Source organism: Sylvia atricapilla, chromosome 5, assembly GCF_009819655.1.
Source record: "Sylvia atricapilla isolate bSylAtr1 chromosome 5, bSylAtr1.pri, whole genome shotgun sequence".
Classification (NCBI taxonomy): domain Eukaryota; kingdom Metazoa; phylum Chordata; class Aves; order Passeriformes; family Sylviidae; genus Sylvia; species Sylvia atricapilla.
In genome coordinates, this window is record NC_089144.1 from 28,092,328 (window position 1) to 28,109,697 (window position 17,370).

The window sequence follows — 17,370 nt, forward strand, 5'->3', positions numbered from 1 at the left end:
TATATATTCATTTTTTGAAAAAGGGTAGAGAACCACACATTTCTTCTAGATTGTTGTATCTATTTACAGTCTAATCTGGACGGAATCTCTACCAATTCTACAACTTGAATGTCTATAATTATCATAATATACCAGGAAATGACGATCATAACAAGCATCTTGATTTACTTCTTCTAGCTAAGTGTACCATGCCAGAGCTCTTAACACTTTCTTCTGCCCCCTCTCTTCCCCTTCAGCACTTGGGGTTTCTGACTGGAGCCCAGAGTGGATGCTGGGGGCTGATGCAGTAATCATACTGCTCCCACACTGAAAGTCTTGGCAAGCAAGGTTCAGGGAAGGTCTTCCATTTTAAATGTTGAGATTTACTGACAGAGGCAACTGGTAATTCTCATACACCTTTATCTACCAATATCTTCTTCACTTTCCTTTTCTGCCTTCTTTCCTACTGGCCCTTTTGGGGCTTCCATCTTCCCACAGATCACTTACATGTACCACATGGCATGCCTTCCCTCTGTAGTGTTGAGATCTTTTCTTTCTCTCTTCTTCACCCCTTCAGCATCCCTTACTGTTGCTCTACTGTCTCCTGTCTATCCCTATCCCTCCTTGATTTCAAATCTGGTAGATTATGTACCTTTATTTCTACTGCCTTTGATCTTGAAAATCTTTATTCAATTGACTTCAATTACCTGCTGTTTGTAATTTCTTTTTGTGCCTAGCCTATAAATGCTTTATGTCCTTGCAAAACGATGATGTCATCTGCATATTTGGATTTAGTAGGGAAGTGTTGGAAAACACTGTCCACTTCCACAGCTGTAAAATAGCTATTCTTGGTGTCATTTTCTTTTTAATAAATGCCAAAGTGCACTGAAGGTCTGAAGAAAGCCACACAGGATACAACAGAAAATGTAGACATTTTTGTAAAGTGCATTTTGAGAGATGAAAGAATCGTTACAATTGAATACTATAGAGAGACAGGTTTATCCTTGTGTCCTGGGAACACTTCTCATCCTCGTGAAGCATCACGAGACACTGCAAGCCTCCAGAAGCACTCTGGCTGGACCCTGTGTTCAAACTGGAACGGGCTTCCCATTCAGCAGCCAATGCTCCAGTTTTTTCCACCTCCTTTGGGAGGATTGCACTCCAGACAGCTCACCAGAAATTGTGTTTTTTCAGTCTAGCAAGGGTTCTGTAGTGGTGATTGGGTCTTTTGGGAAACTGAGCAGTCAAAAGGGACCTAAGTGTGTTCATGAGCATTAGTTAGTAATTAAACATGGCATGGTTGCAGTTAAATGCCTGCTCATTTTATTACATATTTTAAAATGTCTTACTTGTTTGCTGAAATTGTGATGCTTTTATTGGAAGAAGAAAGATCATGTACTGTGCGGACTGAAAGAAGTATGTCTGAGTATGTAGTCACTCTGCTTTTTCAAAGGAAAAAAATGACTCAGCTGAATGGGGAATGATTTTTAATTAGGCAGCAATATCCTTCTCACTCTGCAAAGAAAAAAGGCTGAGAGCTGTAAAGCAAAAGTAGATCATGTTGCCTGAGCACTGCAGCCTGCAGTGCTGCCTCCAGCACCAGTGCTGCTACCTCGGATACATCAGGATGACTCCTTGGGCAGTGGGGTGGTGACACTGCACAGCTATGCCACCTCACACACACAGCAATAACCTGCCTGCTGTCTCATCTCATAGCAGCCTGTTCTGCCAAAATTCAGCAGAGCAATGTGAAACAGCTTCTCACCCACAAGCTGAGATGAATCAGGAGGGATGGCTCTGCTATATATACAGAATCCACTCAGCCGAAACAAGTGAGAGTAGGGAAAGGGTTTAAATCCTGGCAGGGAGGATATTGACTCTGAATAAAACAAGGTATTTATAGAATTTACTGACACAATTTTTGTTTACTGCTGTTGGAGCCATTGTTCAAACCATTTTTTTTCTGAGCCAGCAAAAAGGGATTTTTAGAGAACTAGAGGACATTGTATTTTTCCAAAATCGAACCTAAATTCTGCTGAAGAGAGGGAGGAGGGATCTTCCATCTATGACTATAATGTCAGAGAACACAGTGCTCTTAACAATCTCCTCTATCAATACACTTGAACACAGTTATTATCACCATGAGCTGCTGTGTAATTACCGTTGTTCCCCAAAGAGTTCCTGTTTCTTCACTATTTAATTATGTGCATTGTTTCAGCATAACTATGCAATTTAATGGTCATTTGGAAACAAATGTTTCAGGCAAGGCAATGTTGTATCACAAGGATGTCATAGGCAGGGCACGGCTGCTGGAGAAGTATACAAAGTCATTTCTTGATCTAACCTATCACTATCATTTGGATGAATCATACAGACACACTAGTTCATACATTGGTCAAGGTAGATGCCTGACATTGTTGTGAATATCCTTTGTGTGACAGAATCTGAAGAAACTTTAGTGCCAACAGAAGGGGAAAGGTAAAGACATTTAGTACATTTTTCTCCTTGGATCCAGCTACAGTAAGCATATGTGTTTGTTACCAATGTAAGAGCCTTTTTCAATGAAATATTTCTAAATGAATCTCAGTTCTGAGGAATCAGTTTAACTCTTGTCTGTGTTTTGCTGAGCACAGTTTTCATCTAACAGCCATAATTGTAGGGTCATGTAGCTTTTAACTTTTTATTAAGCATTTATTCTATTTTAAAAAAAGGGGAAAATGTGACATGCAACAGCTCCTCTAATTTCTGAGCTGGAAGATTTTCTTGTGATATTTCTTGTCATTTTTCTGTAGTTTGAGTTTATCGAAGCATTTCTGAAACTCTATTCTAAGAAAAGTTCACTGTTTGAGGCATGTTCAAATGAACATCTTAGCATTATTCTGAGAAGGAGAGGACAAGTAAAAGGCCCCAGTGACCAAGACACATTAGTTGCCACCTCAGGGGAAAACATGAGACAAATTTGTACTTGTGTTTTGTAATTTAAAATTGCCGATTTCTTGTTGTTGGAGGTGGGAAATGGGGCAGTTTCAAAACAAGATCTAAAATATCTGGATTTTAGAAATTAATGATTTAGTAAAAATTTTTATGTGGAAAGGGCAAGAGCCATGGTAAAAGGTGGACATCATAGCCAGAGTCATTGATTCCTGGCCTGAGAGGTTGGAAAGCAGGAACATGGAGATTACACCTTGCAAAAAGTGGCAATGCAATATTAGAATCATAGAATCACTTAAGTTGAAGAAGACCTCTTGAGATCATTGAGCCTGACTGCTAAGCCAGAACTGCCCAAGTCCACCATTAAACAATACCCCTAATCTACGAGTCTTCTTTTTTTAGCATGCACCATATCCTGAGATGCATTTTACTGAAGGGTGTTTAAGTATGTATAAGCATATTTTATAATGAAGTAGTAACAAAATTAATATACCGAGTGGACTGGATGATACCAGCATGTGCCTGAAATACAATATTCTATCAGTGATAAGCTGGAAGCCTTGCTTTGTGTGAAGTTCTTAACAAGTGTTGGCACAGGAGCAATCAAGAAGCAAGAACAAGGTGTGATGGATGTAAAAGATGTAGTTATATATTCATGACAAGAAATCCATCAAAAAAACCTAGAGAATTTCACGCTGCTTACATGATGACAAATACAAACATTTCCCTAAAGAAATAGATAGTAGTCCCCAGAAAGAAACAAAAAGCTAGCAAAATCGGCTGACTGAAAGTAGTAACAAATTTTACAGAAGTGTCTGAAAAATAATTTATAAAATCTTAGGATGTTCAAAAGAAGCTGCATGCTATTTTTTCCATGGTTTTAGTGTACAGGTAGAGTTTCTCCCATATCAAAAAGAGAAACCTTTGAAAACGACATTGCAATAATGATTATATTCGGTATTTAAAAGGAAACTTGTAAAAAATAAAACCACCTGTGTAAAGGACCATTAATTGTATATTAAAAATTTAAAATCAGTTTCACTGTAGTCTTCTTTTTACAGACTTTGAAGTCATTAATTGAAATGTAGTATTTACTGAGATGGAAGATGGAATCCAGAAGAGAAATGTAAAAAAGGATGTTCAGTTTTAACATTTACCATATTATACTATCACCAGAAAATCTGAGTACTCCAAAACTTTTATTCAGAGTGCTCTCTGAATAAAAGAAAGAATTAATTTGATCCAGAAATTCTGATGATGCATTTATTATTCAAAAGATTCTCTCCTATGTTAACTCTTCAGTTTTCAGTTTAGTGGCATAATCTGCCAGGCCAAATGTGATTGATAAAGTTAAAGCCTTATGTCCGAATAATTCACTCTCTCTTCTTTTTTTTAACAGGAATTTTTAGGTCTCTGAATGATGGTATTGCAGTGCACAATTCCTTTTGAGATAATGGCTGAACAGAAGATAACCATTTGGTTTTTCATCTGTCATCTTATTACACCGTGTTTTGTCTACTCCCTGACAGGTAAGATGATCTTCTGTGTTAATTCATTAAAGTAACTGTTGTTAGTTTCATGTGTTTCAAGGAGAATTAGAATGTTTGTGTGGCTTTAATTTATTTGTGCAGACACAACAAATTACTAAATGTGAACAATGAAACTGGCAGGAAACATATTTATTAGAATGGCTGTCATAATAATAAGTTAGAAAAAAGACAGATCTGAACTTTAAAGTTGGCATTGTCTAATTTGATATACAGAATGACATCTTTCTCTAGATTATAAAAAGGATGTCAGTTTTCTCTTGTGCAATGATAATCAACATGTTTAGAATAATGAAAAAAAATTCTATATTATGGACACCATCTAAAATGCATAATTTTTCAGAAGCCCAGTGTAGTGGTAGTTTTTATATGCAGTGGGGTAGTTCTGCATATTCTGACTTCAATTTTTAATTAAAAATTATAAAATTTTTCACAAATAGAGATGGGGCCATAAATAATAAAACATTCTGGAGTCATATTTCTACCATCTGCATTTAGAGAAATGTTTGCAATTAAAATTTTAATTCAATTTTTAGAGATAGAGGGAAGTCTGTGAAAAGGCAAAATTCCAACTGTTCCAAACAACTTCGAGACTTGTTTCAGATTTCCATGCCGATTTAAATGAATGCTGGGTTTCAGTTGCTGAGGTGAATTTTACTGTTAGCGTAAACAGAGCATGCACAAAATATTGACCAATCTTTGAAAAGTGCAAACATTGTGTACTAATGTTTTGGTTAATTTCAAAGTAGGCTTTAGATCCTTCCCTACTTTGTGGGTCACAGACTTGCTTAACCTGGGATATCATTTCAGCCATTGCCTCTATTTCACTACCATGAGACCATATTCCTTATATTGAGTCAAAAAATCTGATTTAAGCTGTAAGCTCCTTGCCTTTAAGAAATTAGTCCAGAGGTCACAGGAATGATTTCTGGTTTAGCAGGAAAATTGCTTTATTCTGTGGTTTTGAATGCTGTCTTTTACTCCATGTCTGAGTCTGACGGAGGATTTACTGATGCTTGATAAAAATCAATACCTTCACAATATATTTGCTGTGTATTTCAGTAGTTTTTTCCTTTGTTAAGAGGCTTGCTGATAGTATCAAAATTAAAAGTTTAAACTCAACACTATAATTCAGAACTGGGCTTTTCCTGAAAGAATAATAATAATAATAATAATAATAATAATAATAAAAGAATGAGAAATGCTGTCAGTAATGTTACACACATGATTTTGCTCTGGACCTGTTGATATCAAGCAAAACAATCAGCTGCAGTGGCCAAATAAGTTCTGGACGTTGGTTAATAAAAGAGGTGAGTCAATCAAGGAAAACAAATGTTCAGGTAACTCCCTGATGGGCAGGACCTGATGATTAATGTTACTGTATATTCTGCACATCACTGTTGTGCCTATTAGCCAAAAAACCTTGGCACCAGAACATAGCTGCTGGCCAGTGCCTGAGGGTGGCAGTGGAAGGTTGTGTGCTGTGAGGGTCACAACTAAGGGACATAGGAAGAACAAAGCATGCTGTCATGACACTGCATGCAGTGTGAACACACACTGACACTGTCATAGCAAGGTTTGTTTGATCTCTCACTGGACTGTTCTTGGCACTCTTAGTTTCCCACAACAAGATTGGAGCCATTGGTGTGAAGGATTGTGAATCCAGGGCAGGTTCTAATAGTGCTGTCACCATTCAAAGAAATTTCCTAACTTATCTTCAGCTGTGGAATAAATACTTGCTTGCATTTTTCATCAAAAGCCAAAGTTAAGACCTGTGATTATCTCTAAAAGTATGGCACCACCCTCCAATGTAGAAGATTCATAGTTCTATAAAATCAGAGTATGTTTGTTACTGCCAGTGTTCTACTGCGAGGCTGAGTAGTGCACATACTCTCTGCTCCTGAACCTGCTCTACTTCGCATAAATCATTAAATAACCTTTTGAGTGGAGAGAAAATCTGCCTCTGTCATCTAGGGTTTATGGCACCCATCCAGGTTATATAAATCTAGTGTTGCAGTCTTTGCTCAGCCTCAGCACTCAAATGTTGCTGGACGGTTTCTCATTTCAAATGGGTGTGAGAGCTGCTGGCAGTTAGTCTTACCAAATTTTCCTTTTGAATATATTTCTTCGCAATGAAAATGCCATTGTATCCAGAAAATAAGTATCTGCAGTAACCAAGATGAAATAGAACATGTTGCTTGGAAGTACTCTCAATGTGGTTAAAATGTGAAAGATACTGAAGTAGAAGAAGGAGCACAAGTAGAGTGATGAAGCGATCAGCCCTAGGAGGTGTTCTTTCACACGTGATATTATCAAGGGGGATGCTGGCAGTGTCAACAGTAATGGAGGATGTGTAAACTGGGGACAGTTTTTGAGTGAAGATCATGAGTTCTCATTTAAATATCTAGAGAGACCAAGTTGCAGAGTGAAGAGACAAGTTAACTGGAAGCAGATGTTTAAAGCAGAGTATTTAAGAAGTTGTTTTAGAACCTTTTAGTAAAACTCACTTTCTCTGGAAGTAGATTTGTCTCCTCTTGCCTTCTGTGGTGCTGGATCTACAGTTCTAGGTGGTGCTACTCTGTAAATTGCCTTTGGCAAACTTATCTATGACTCTGTAATACAGGTTTTTGCAATCTGTTCTTCCTAAATCGACCTACTATTATATTAACTGCTCTGGACCCAGGAAATGGATAGCTTGCAGATACATTGTGTTTTGAGCTGTCTCACCCTATAGGTGTCCCCAGGTTCAAAGATACCAGCCAAAAAACCTGAAAGTATTCAGAATTCATGTATTTGACTGAGCATTGAGAACTTCGAGGCTTTAACAGCTAGAAATATTTGGGAAACAGAGAGCTGCAATACCTGAAGCTGCACTGACTTGAGATGTTCAGAATTGGGCATGAAGTGATGACAGGTATTCTGAGCTGATTTCAAATGGTTGTTTTTCTCACTGCAGGAAATTCTAAAATAAGTTTCCTAAAGTGAAGTACATACGTTTCTAGAAATTCTGAGTTTGTTTTGGTGTAAACACCTTGATTTTTTTAGCCAGTTCTATTTTGTGGTAATCAAAAGCAGAAATTGAGAACTGTTGCATTGGCTGGCCATTTCTCATCAGTGGTGAATGTTCACTTACTTAAGGGAAGCAAAGATTTTATGAGTCAGTGCATCAGAGGTATAGGGAGAGATCATCTGCAACGAGACAGGAGCAGTATTTATTTTCCAGGTAAATAAGTGCTTGAAATGTAGTCTTGCAGATATAAGCTGGTGAAAAAGCCATAAATAATTCGGTCTTCCTGTTACTGATAAAACAGACAGTTGTTACAAGGGTTGCTTTTCAGAGTGCACTTTGAGTAGTGCAAGGCAAATGAGAGCAGCAAATCACTCCTCAGGGAACATGTCAGTGATTGTCAGTCCACTGCCAAAAAAGTTATTTCATGCCTATTACTGATAATATTTGACTCTTCTACACTTCCCCCTGACATTTCTCCAACACTCCAATCAAGTTGCCTTTGATTCCCCATTAGATTCATGTCCCAAGTCTGAATTTCAAACTTTTCTGTCAACCGCTACTTCCCATATAAATCAGTGAACTAAAGTGCATCTTCACTTGGGATAATAACCTATCACCAAAATAATTGACTGGTTTTCAGCTACAGCTTGTTTTTTCCATCCAAAAGACTAATCAAAAGCTGCAAAGACCCTCTATTTTATTATGTTTAATTAATAGTAGATTACATTTGGCCATGAAAGGAAAAAATAATGAAAAAGGTCCCTCTGATAATTTATTTCTCTTAAAACTGTTCTACTTTTTACCTTGGGATTTGGTAGTACAGAGCCAGACAGTAACTGAGTTTGGGTCAGATCATGCCTTAGAAGGCAGGTTGTCACTGGTAAACAATTCTGAATTGTACAAAATGAGGCAGTAGTCCAGGGGTAAAAATGTCAAAAGCCCTTCTGCTTTTTAGGCAACCAAATTTCCAAAAATCAGAAGGAACTGAAACTTTAGAGAAGGATGGTTAAGCGAGAAAGCTAGTAAGATGCAGAGCCTCTCAGTGCAAGTTAGTTGTTTTGATGACTCCGTGGGGATGCTGTGAGTCAGCATGCTGAATTTCTGAGTGTGCTGCTGGTATTTCATATGCACTAGACTTGTGTGGGGAGATTGTGCAGAATTGCTACTGCACTTTAATTTCATCCCTAATTTTCCAGTCACTAGCTCTCCCATAGGATCAACATGTAAGGAGGATCTTCAGTGACTTTTGACTTAGAATTTTAAGGAAGAACCACCTAAAAAATTAAATATTGAATTGGCAAATGGGAATATGTTTAAAATACAGTCATTGGTATTGTCTGGTACTCCTCTTGGCAGTATGAGAAGATAAGAAAACTGTACCTTGTTAGACAAAAGTGGAGAAACTTGCTCTGCCAGGGGCTGAAGCTTTTCATACTTGAAACTTGTTATAAAGGAGAAACTACGTCATTAACTATGAGGCTCTCCAATGTCCTCACTGGCGCATATGAAACAGAAGTAATTCTGCTCCTTTGGGTCCAGAAAAATAGAGGCAGCCTTCCCAAAGACAGTCGTAGTCTTTCATATAATATGAAGTGGGAGTGCTGGAGTGGTTACCTTTTCTGTTTGAGTGCTGACTGGCTCTTGGAAAATTTTTTCCCTTTAGGATCTTGATGACTTGTGCTTGTGATGTACTCTTCTCTATCTTGGTGAAGGCTACGCTGTGAATTTTTTCAGCATGAACACATTACTGCTTCAGCACCTAAGCTTCCCGTGAATGCCAAGTACAACTTTTCCCACATGATTGAGAGAAGTAAAAACAATCAAGCCCCCAAACCTTAAATTATTCATGCTTGGACATTTTCCAGAACAGTAGGTTCAGAAAAGCATTTCTGAACTGATGACTAGAATCTACATTATTTAAAGCTTTTTATCATAGCATACAGAATTATTCACATTTTCTAAAGAGAGGTAATAATTTTCTTAAAAAAAAAGAAGTGGATGGATGTACTTAGTACCTGTTTACCTTGTCTGTCTTGTCACTGCTTGGAACCTAGAAGACCATTTCACGCTACTGCTGAGCGTCTGACATTCGTCAATAAATAATCATAATGTATTTGGTGATCACAGTGCTCAAAAATGTGCCCTGTTTGTGTTCCTGCAGGCCTGGTAGAGATACTTTGGCTCTTTCCCAGACAATCTTGTTTCTGAGCATGAGTGTCTCAGACACGAGTGGGTCCTCATTTCCCTGACAAACTGAAAACAGTATGAGATCTACTTCTAAATATCAAATGGTTTCTGGTCTTGCAAGGCTATTGCAGAGCCTGACAACTTAGTTAAACTGATAATGAATGACACCAAGGCTCTTTATGTTCAGCATCCTTTAGCACTCCAGATTAATCTAGCCATGCACCATGTCAGCAGAGCTTTGTCCCTCTCTCATGTTAAAATATGTAACTGGATACAACACTTCCAGGTAGATCAATACTCACACCTAGCAACTGTCTCGGGCAGCCGCTTTTGGCAACATTAAGTGCCAGGGAAATAGATAGGTGTACAGGAAGCAGAAAGAGAAGGAGAAGACTCATTAGAAAATGTCACTTAGAGAACGGATGACAGGACCACCTTCCAGAGAGAAAGATTCTTATACAGGCTCCATAATCTCATCAGTTGAAAAAAAAAAAATTCTTGACCTTTACATAGATTTCCTAATATGTTTTAGCACTATTGAGAGGTCTAAGTCTTGTTTTCAGAATTCACTGAAGAATGCCCCCAATAGTCAGGTGATAGCTGCTGCTCCAATTTAAAATACAAATCACAAGAAATTTACCCAAAACATAGGGCACTGTTTGAGATACTGTCAGATATCCTCTTGTCTAAAGCAGAACCCAAACATAGGAAAGGTGCTCTTTATCACATCCTCAGTTTGCCTAATATGTCCATTTTTTTTCTTTCTCTATTTCTCTTTTTCATGTAGGCACAACTTCAGTGAGCTGATGCTTTTCCTTTTACTCTTAGTCTTCCCTTTGTCACTCTCCAAATTTTGTCACACAGTCGTGGTTCTTCATTGAAAGTGTGGGTATTTCTTGCAGATCTTTTTTCAACCCCTTTCTCTTCTCTTTTTTCTCTTTTCTCCAATGTGCTGTTTCATATCAGTGGTCCACACTCTCCTTGTGGCAGAAAATGAAAGGTTTATTGTTTGCCATACCTGAAATTCAGTGTGCAGATCTTATTCTGCTCAGAGAGACACCTGAAACCAGATTCATAATAGATTGCAGCAGAAGTGCACTTATAAAGCACATTTGATAGGTGTGAGAAGCAGGCGTTCACTCAGTATAATTAATAGTGCTGGCCACATTAAAAGTGCATGCCATGAAGTGCTTAAGTGCTCTGTACTGTCATTTGAGTCCTAAGGGGAAGAGTCAGCTGCATATGATACGGCTATTTGCTGCTAGAGGCTGTTGTTATTTTGTATTCATATTTAAGAACTGCACAGAACGTGCCATCAGGTTTCTGGCTTAGTCCTTCCAGTCTCTGAGCAAGTACATGAATCTTGCCTTTTCAGTCTGAAACTAGTTCTTTTGGTCTAGCAAGAGGTAGATTTTTATATCATGTTGTACTTTAAAGTATGAAAGAAGGCAGACCATTGTTCAAGAGCTGTGCCTTTCTAGCTGCTCTTTTTCACTTCTTTGAAAGAATTCTTATTACATGAATTAGTTTTTAAAAACTAAGTTGCCTGACCATCTATCTCACAGCGTAACAGTGTCTTCTGTACCTGCTTCTGTCCTCAAGGGAAATGGTGACTTTTTTCCCCAGATTTGAAGCCAAAAGGGCTTCTGCAATGGTCTTATCTGCAAATGGTCTTCTTCTAGTTCTGTAATCCAGTTTCCATCTATGAATAGGGAATTTAGAAACAATGAAAAAGATATCTTCAGAAAGAGTGTTTTATGTATGTGTGGTATTTTCACACTCATGTAATTCACATTCCTTAGGTATATAGAGAGATTCTTTCTTCTTTTTTGAGGTTTCCTAAAAACTGTCTAATTTAGTCTAAAACGCTTTAGGACCAAACGCAGTGCTTTTAAGGGCATGAGTAAAAAGTCATAACTTGATTTAAGTTCTGCTAAAGCACGCAGAATTTAACTTCGGGTGACTGACTGTTTTACCTTCACATTTTGATTCTTGAATGTGTGATGCGAATTTGTCTTCAGTTTGACTGCTAGTTAAAAAGTGATTAATTTGAAAGTCTATTCTGTTTTCAGAGGAAGGGAACAAAGGTTATGGACCTGTTTTTGAGGAGCAGCCTATTGATACCATCTATCCAGAGGAATCTTCAGATGGACAAGTTTCAATGAACTGCAGAGCTCGAGCAATTCCTTTTCCTACTTACAGGTAACATCTCATTTTCAGATCTTCTGTATTTTATTCAGCAGCTATTTCAGATTGTGTTATTAAATGATTGACTGTCTTAAGAGGTTGGAGCAAAGTCTTCAAGGTGTGAAAAAATTGAAAGACATGCAATTCTTGAGTAAGACTCAACCTTGATTTGATTTGCCAAAATGTCTAATCAGGGTTAAAAACAGTATATTGTGTTAAATATTTTAGCGTTTGAAAGAAATACTGATCTGTATGCATTTTTTTTTTTAAAAAGTGACTTTAAAAAAATTCAGAGGCTGTCTTTACAGCTTATGCTGAGGTTGACTGAGATTTGAGTCTTTGTTCTTTTTGATTCAGAATGGCTTTTTTAATTCTATTTTGCTTCAAAATGAGAAGTATTGATTGTTAAACCTGGATATTCTACATGCCATGTTGGTTTTGCGTCCATTGTGTTGCAGAGCAGAGATCAAGAATGTGTCAGCTATGCAACAGAAGACATTAAAAACTTCATTCTGAAGAAATATTTCAATTAGTTTTAATACAGATTCCCATATGACTTATTTCACAATAATTATATTATTGTATAAAGCAATGCTTTGTTGTGAGTTCTTATGAGTTTGCCAGCCATTATCTGCTCTTTGTGTAAAGAGAAATGTACTTAAGATTATCAGTATTAAGACCGTGACTAAATTACAGCCTGATCATAGGCAGAAAACTGCTGTCATTGCACTAAAAACAGGCACAATATCTTGCCAGCAAAAGAGATCCACTTCAGTAAATTACCCTATGACCTGCCCTCAGTACTCACTTATGTGTGCTCCCAGACTGGTTTCTAGAACAGAAAAACCGATCAAGTCTTCCGGCAACTCTTTTAAATCTACTACAGTATTGTGGTCAACTATGGTATTCCTCCATCAAAACAGCTTATTCAATCTTCATTGCCACTTTAAAAAATATGCTAACAGGTTGTCTACCTGTACAGAACCACCATTTGAATATGATCCTGCTACATGACATTTTGTTGTACTTATTTCCTCTTGCCATGCTTGGAAAGTGTGGAGAGATCACATATGCTAAGATTTGATACCCTTTGATGTATTTCCCCATCCCTTCCAGTTGGTCCAGAGACTCCCTCAACCCTGTCTGCAAGACTGTAAACACACCATCTATAGATGATTTCAGGCTCTAAATAAATTTTGACTTTCTTCTTTATCTGTTGTGGGCTCAGCAAAATCTGAACTAGTAAAATCATTCTCAAAGAATTGCATTGCACCTCCAGAGCTTCTCTGTCGAGGAACAGATCTGACAATTAGCCCTGATAGGTGATATGAGGATAATTTCAATACAGAATAAGGCCACATTTCTTATTTCCTGACACATAATTTGCAGTATACCTCAATACACTATCTTCATCCCAGCACTCTAAGAGTTATTGAGCCAAAATTCTTCTATCTCGGAGATAAATAAGTCTTTCATGCCATTTTCATTGCAGGATGAGCTGTCATTTATACCTAGATATTTCTGAACAGAGGATATATTTATTTTTTCTAACACAGACATATAATAGTATGTCTCATAGGACTAAAGTGATACTTCTAAAATTCTACATGATCAAAATGCTATTTGCTGCATCTTTAAAATTCTTCTATTTCATTAGATTTTTAAAAAATTATTATTTTTATTCATGCCACTCTTTATTATTATTATTTCTTTCTATGACAATTGCAAGTTCAACTTCCAAATGAGACCCCTCCATGTTTTGGTACATCTTCAATAGTGAATGAACAGGTGGTGTGTATGTTAGGATTATCAAATACTTATACCTAATTTTACCTTATGAAAAACTAAAATATTTATGCAGAAATAATTTTATGATTTTTAAACATATTAAAGTTGCATCTTAGCTATTTGTGCATAGGAACCAGGCAGTTCCTTTCTAAGGTAACGGGCTCCCTCTCGTGGACACAGTAACAGACACAAATATAAATCATGAGCGCTGGTACCTGCTCCATATTTTTTAACATTTCTTAAAATAAGTAGATATCGGTCAGAACTGGGCCACCAGTTTCTGTCATAATCCCTCGAGTTAAATTTTGGTAATTCAGTGAATTGGCTGTGGGGTTTTACCAGAACTAAGGGAAGAGTGTCCAGCGATTTACTGGAGTAGTAGTAAGTAGGTCTTATTTGAAGCATGCCTGTTTTTTTCATTGACTTTACTGGCACGTTGTGTTTTATAAAACATCTGCAGCAGGTTTACAAAACTCTCATTACCCCATACTTTAAAAGTGTAAAGGGAGTATATTTTTATCCAGTCTGACCTTAGATATTATTTGTGACGTGTTTAAAATCCACGTGTTTGCTAATTGGCTAGCTCATTCACAGCCAGCCCAAGCATCTCTTACTGCTTGGCCAGCAATTAGGTTTTAACAAACTGTGTCACATCTCTAAGAAGGAAAAACTGACACTGTTACATTTAAAAGACCTCTGGAGTTCATATCTGTGCCTCTTGCTGAATGAAAACTTAAGACTTTTATAGAAGTATATTAATAACTTCTGGCATAGTTTTTCAGCATTTATGAGTTATTTTTCACATCATATTTCTTACCAGGTTTGCTTTTTGGGGCCAAATCTTACATCTAGCTTTTCTTTTTTAATAGGTGGAAGCTCAACAACTGGGATATTGATTTAACAAAGGAGCGCTACAGTATGGTGGGAGGCAGACTTGTTATCAACAATCCAGAGAAATCAAGGGATGCTGGAAAATACGTCTGTGTAGTGTCAAATATCTTTGGAACTGTCAGAAGCAGTGAAGCCACTCTGAGTTTTGGATGTAAGCCATTGTTTATGTCAGAATATAGAAAAATTATGGTTAGGTAGGAATAGGCAGTGTTTTACACTGCAGTGTATTCTGCTAACGTGTACTGTATCTGTATTACTCTGTAAAAACAGTATCTTAAGTGCCTTAGTCTGGAGAGTCTGGAGACACAAAACAAGTTTGGAAGCATTTTATAATCTTTAGCATTCAGCTGATGTAACATAACAGCCTTCCCAGTGAGTTACTGTTAAATTATTAACTGAAGTGACTCGTGAAGCCAGAGATAATAATGTCCAGACTCTTTTAAAGTCATGGTGGGACCTGAGGGGAAATAGTCACAGAAGAAAGACTTGAATTAGGGCATATGGTGATGAGGTGTAGTACAAACACAACTGCAGGAGTAAGGCACAGTACTTGCTAGTAAAGTATGCCCTGACTCCTAGGCTACAATGAAAAAATCACTCTGGGGGAAATTTCTGTCAGCTTCTGACAATCATGAACTAGTCTTGTGAAGACATGTACGTGTACAGACCTGCATATCACCAAATACATTAATTGTAAAAAATGGATGTACTAAATGAAGATTAATGCAAAATTTTATGGACTTAAGACAGTGTTTTGGATTTTTGTTTTATTTTGCCTTAAGTTGCCTTCTCTCTGGGTATATTTTACCATCAGCGGGCAAAAAAAAAGAATCCCAAAAAAAAGGAATCCACTCTAACTGGGGCCCATTCACAAAGCCCTGGGTGCCCTGACACTAAGGGTTTGATGCTTCTTTAACCAGCCTCCATAAGTAGAATTCACTCCTTGCTGTAGAAGATCAGACATCAAATGAAAACTTAAGCTTTCTGATAGTACTTGTGAGACTGTGGGACCACAAATACTGGGGAAAGTCAGAAGCTATAATGAACTGATGGATCATATCATCGTTGATATAGTCTTAATCTGTATTTACCCAGTGTATCTTCTAGAAAAAACCGTTGGTGGCCAGGTTGTTACTGCCTTTTAATGGAGAAAACATCAACATTCTCTTTATGAGATATTAATTTATACCTAAAGCAGGCTTCGGTCCTGTCTATCCTGAATTATCAGTGGGATAAAAAAATTAAGACAGTAAACCTAACAGATGAAAATAATAGAACCAAAACAGTTTGAGGCGTGTTTTCTGCCCACCAGCTCACTGGCTGCATGAGCTGAATGTTGATAGTGTACTGAAAAATTATGCTAAACAGAACTCTGATATACAGTGTTTCAATATGTAAACTAAAGAGGTAAGGAATAGTGAAAAGATAGCCGAAAACTGATAAATATCTGTTTTAGAAAAGCCTGCTTTCATTCTTTATACTGTTGTACTTCTTCCTTCCACCTTTTTAATCATCACCTGTAAAAGACCATTTCTTTCTACAATCACTGTTTCTAAAGAACTGAACAGAGTTTCTAAAACTAATCTAGAAAATGTATGATCTTTAATGTAAAGTTTTTTTCTTTTGCTTATGCATAAACTGATTGAGAAATGTCAAGCACAGTTTAGAAGAGTTCAAAAGTCTTGACCAGCTGTAATTTTGTTTTGCTGTCAAATTCACTGAAACTATGGAACAAAACCCACATTCCCTCATGTACTTTATCCATTGGCCCATCTGAGAATACTGTGCATACTTTTTAGATCCACTGCCTTAAAACACATTAAAGTATTTTAAACTGAGCCACTTCTAGGGATAAAGCTCACATCACTTTTTTCTTTCCCTTGGCATTTACAATTATGATAACGAAAATACTGTAAAAATTCATTTGGTAATGACAAATAAGCAAAACTGGCATTAGGGGTCAACAAGTTTCTATCTGCCATGTATTGATGTATTTCTAGACTAATCTCTACAGGATTGAAAGTAATGGTAATAATAAAAAGTTACTGTAGCTAAAATCCCTATTCTCCTCCCCTTTCTTTTTAAAAAACTAGATCTGGATCCTTTTCCACCTGAGGAGCGTTATGAGGTTAAAGTGCGAGAAGGTGTTGGAGCAGTGCTTCTTTGTGAGCCCCCTTACCACTACCCAGGTAATTCAGCTAAAAGTGCTTCATTTTCAATGTCTTAAGAGTAAAAGATAAATTAATATTAACTTCCATGCAGCTGGAGAATTACAATTTAGGTTAGGTTTCTGTTTTGAATATGTTTGTTGTTGACCATATGTTGACAATTCATTCCATCTAGAAAAGTCACATCAACTGCTATGATTCTGTTAAAATTGTGGAACATCAGAAGCACCCCCAGAGGGTCAAAGTTGAGGTTATTTATTCTCTGGAAGTGACTTTTTCTCATCATTAGCTACTGAAGAGCTCTGCAGGCATTATCCTGTAATCTCAAGCATCTGGAGTTGCATCATGAGAGATGAAATTGGCCGTTAGAATCTCTTCTACTTTGTAAAATGGAATAATGATTTAGTTTTCATGCTGTCTTGGTTTGGAAGACAGGTATCTGCCAGGGAAAGCTGGAGTTTCCCTTCGAATGGAGAATGTAAACCACCTCCCCTTTCCAATTACAAATTTGCAATTAGAGGCTTTCAGGCGAAGATTTGGGAATAGGGATAACAGTTCTTTATTAGGAATATTAAGAATGCAAATGTAGTAGTACCAAAACAAGAACAAAAACAACAAACCAAAAAAAAAAAAACCACCAAAAGCAAATGAACAAAAATCCTAGAAACCCTGACAGAATCAG

At 37.2% G+C, this 17,370-nt stretch overlaps 1 protein-coding gene across 1 annotated transcript in view; it reads left to right on the forward strand.

The window, feature by feature from the left end:
• Positions 1-17,370, forward strand: part of CNTN1 (contactin 1) — a 151,575-nt gene that overhangs the window by 73,507 nt on the left and 60,698 nt on the right. Inside the window, exons 2-5 of the mRNA XM_066319035.1 lie at positions 4,310-4,439; positions 11,727-11,856; positions 14,499-14,671; positions 16,614-16,709. Of these exons, the coding sequence (XP_066175132.1) occupies positions 4,328-4,439; positions 11,727-11,856; positions 14,499-14,671; positions 16,614-16,709 (511 nt within the window). The 5' untranslated portion in view covers positions 4,310-4,327. The remainder of the gene's footprint in view (positions 1-4,309; positions 4,440-11,726; positions 11,857-14,498; positions 14,672-16,613; positions 16,710-17,370) is intronic.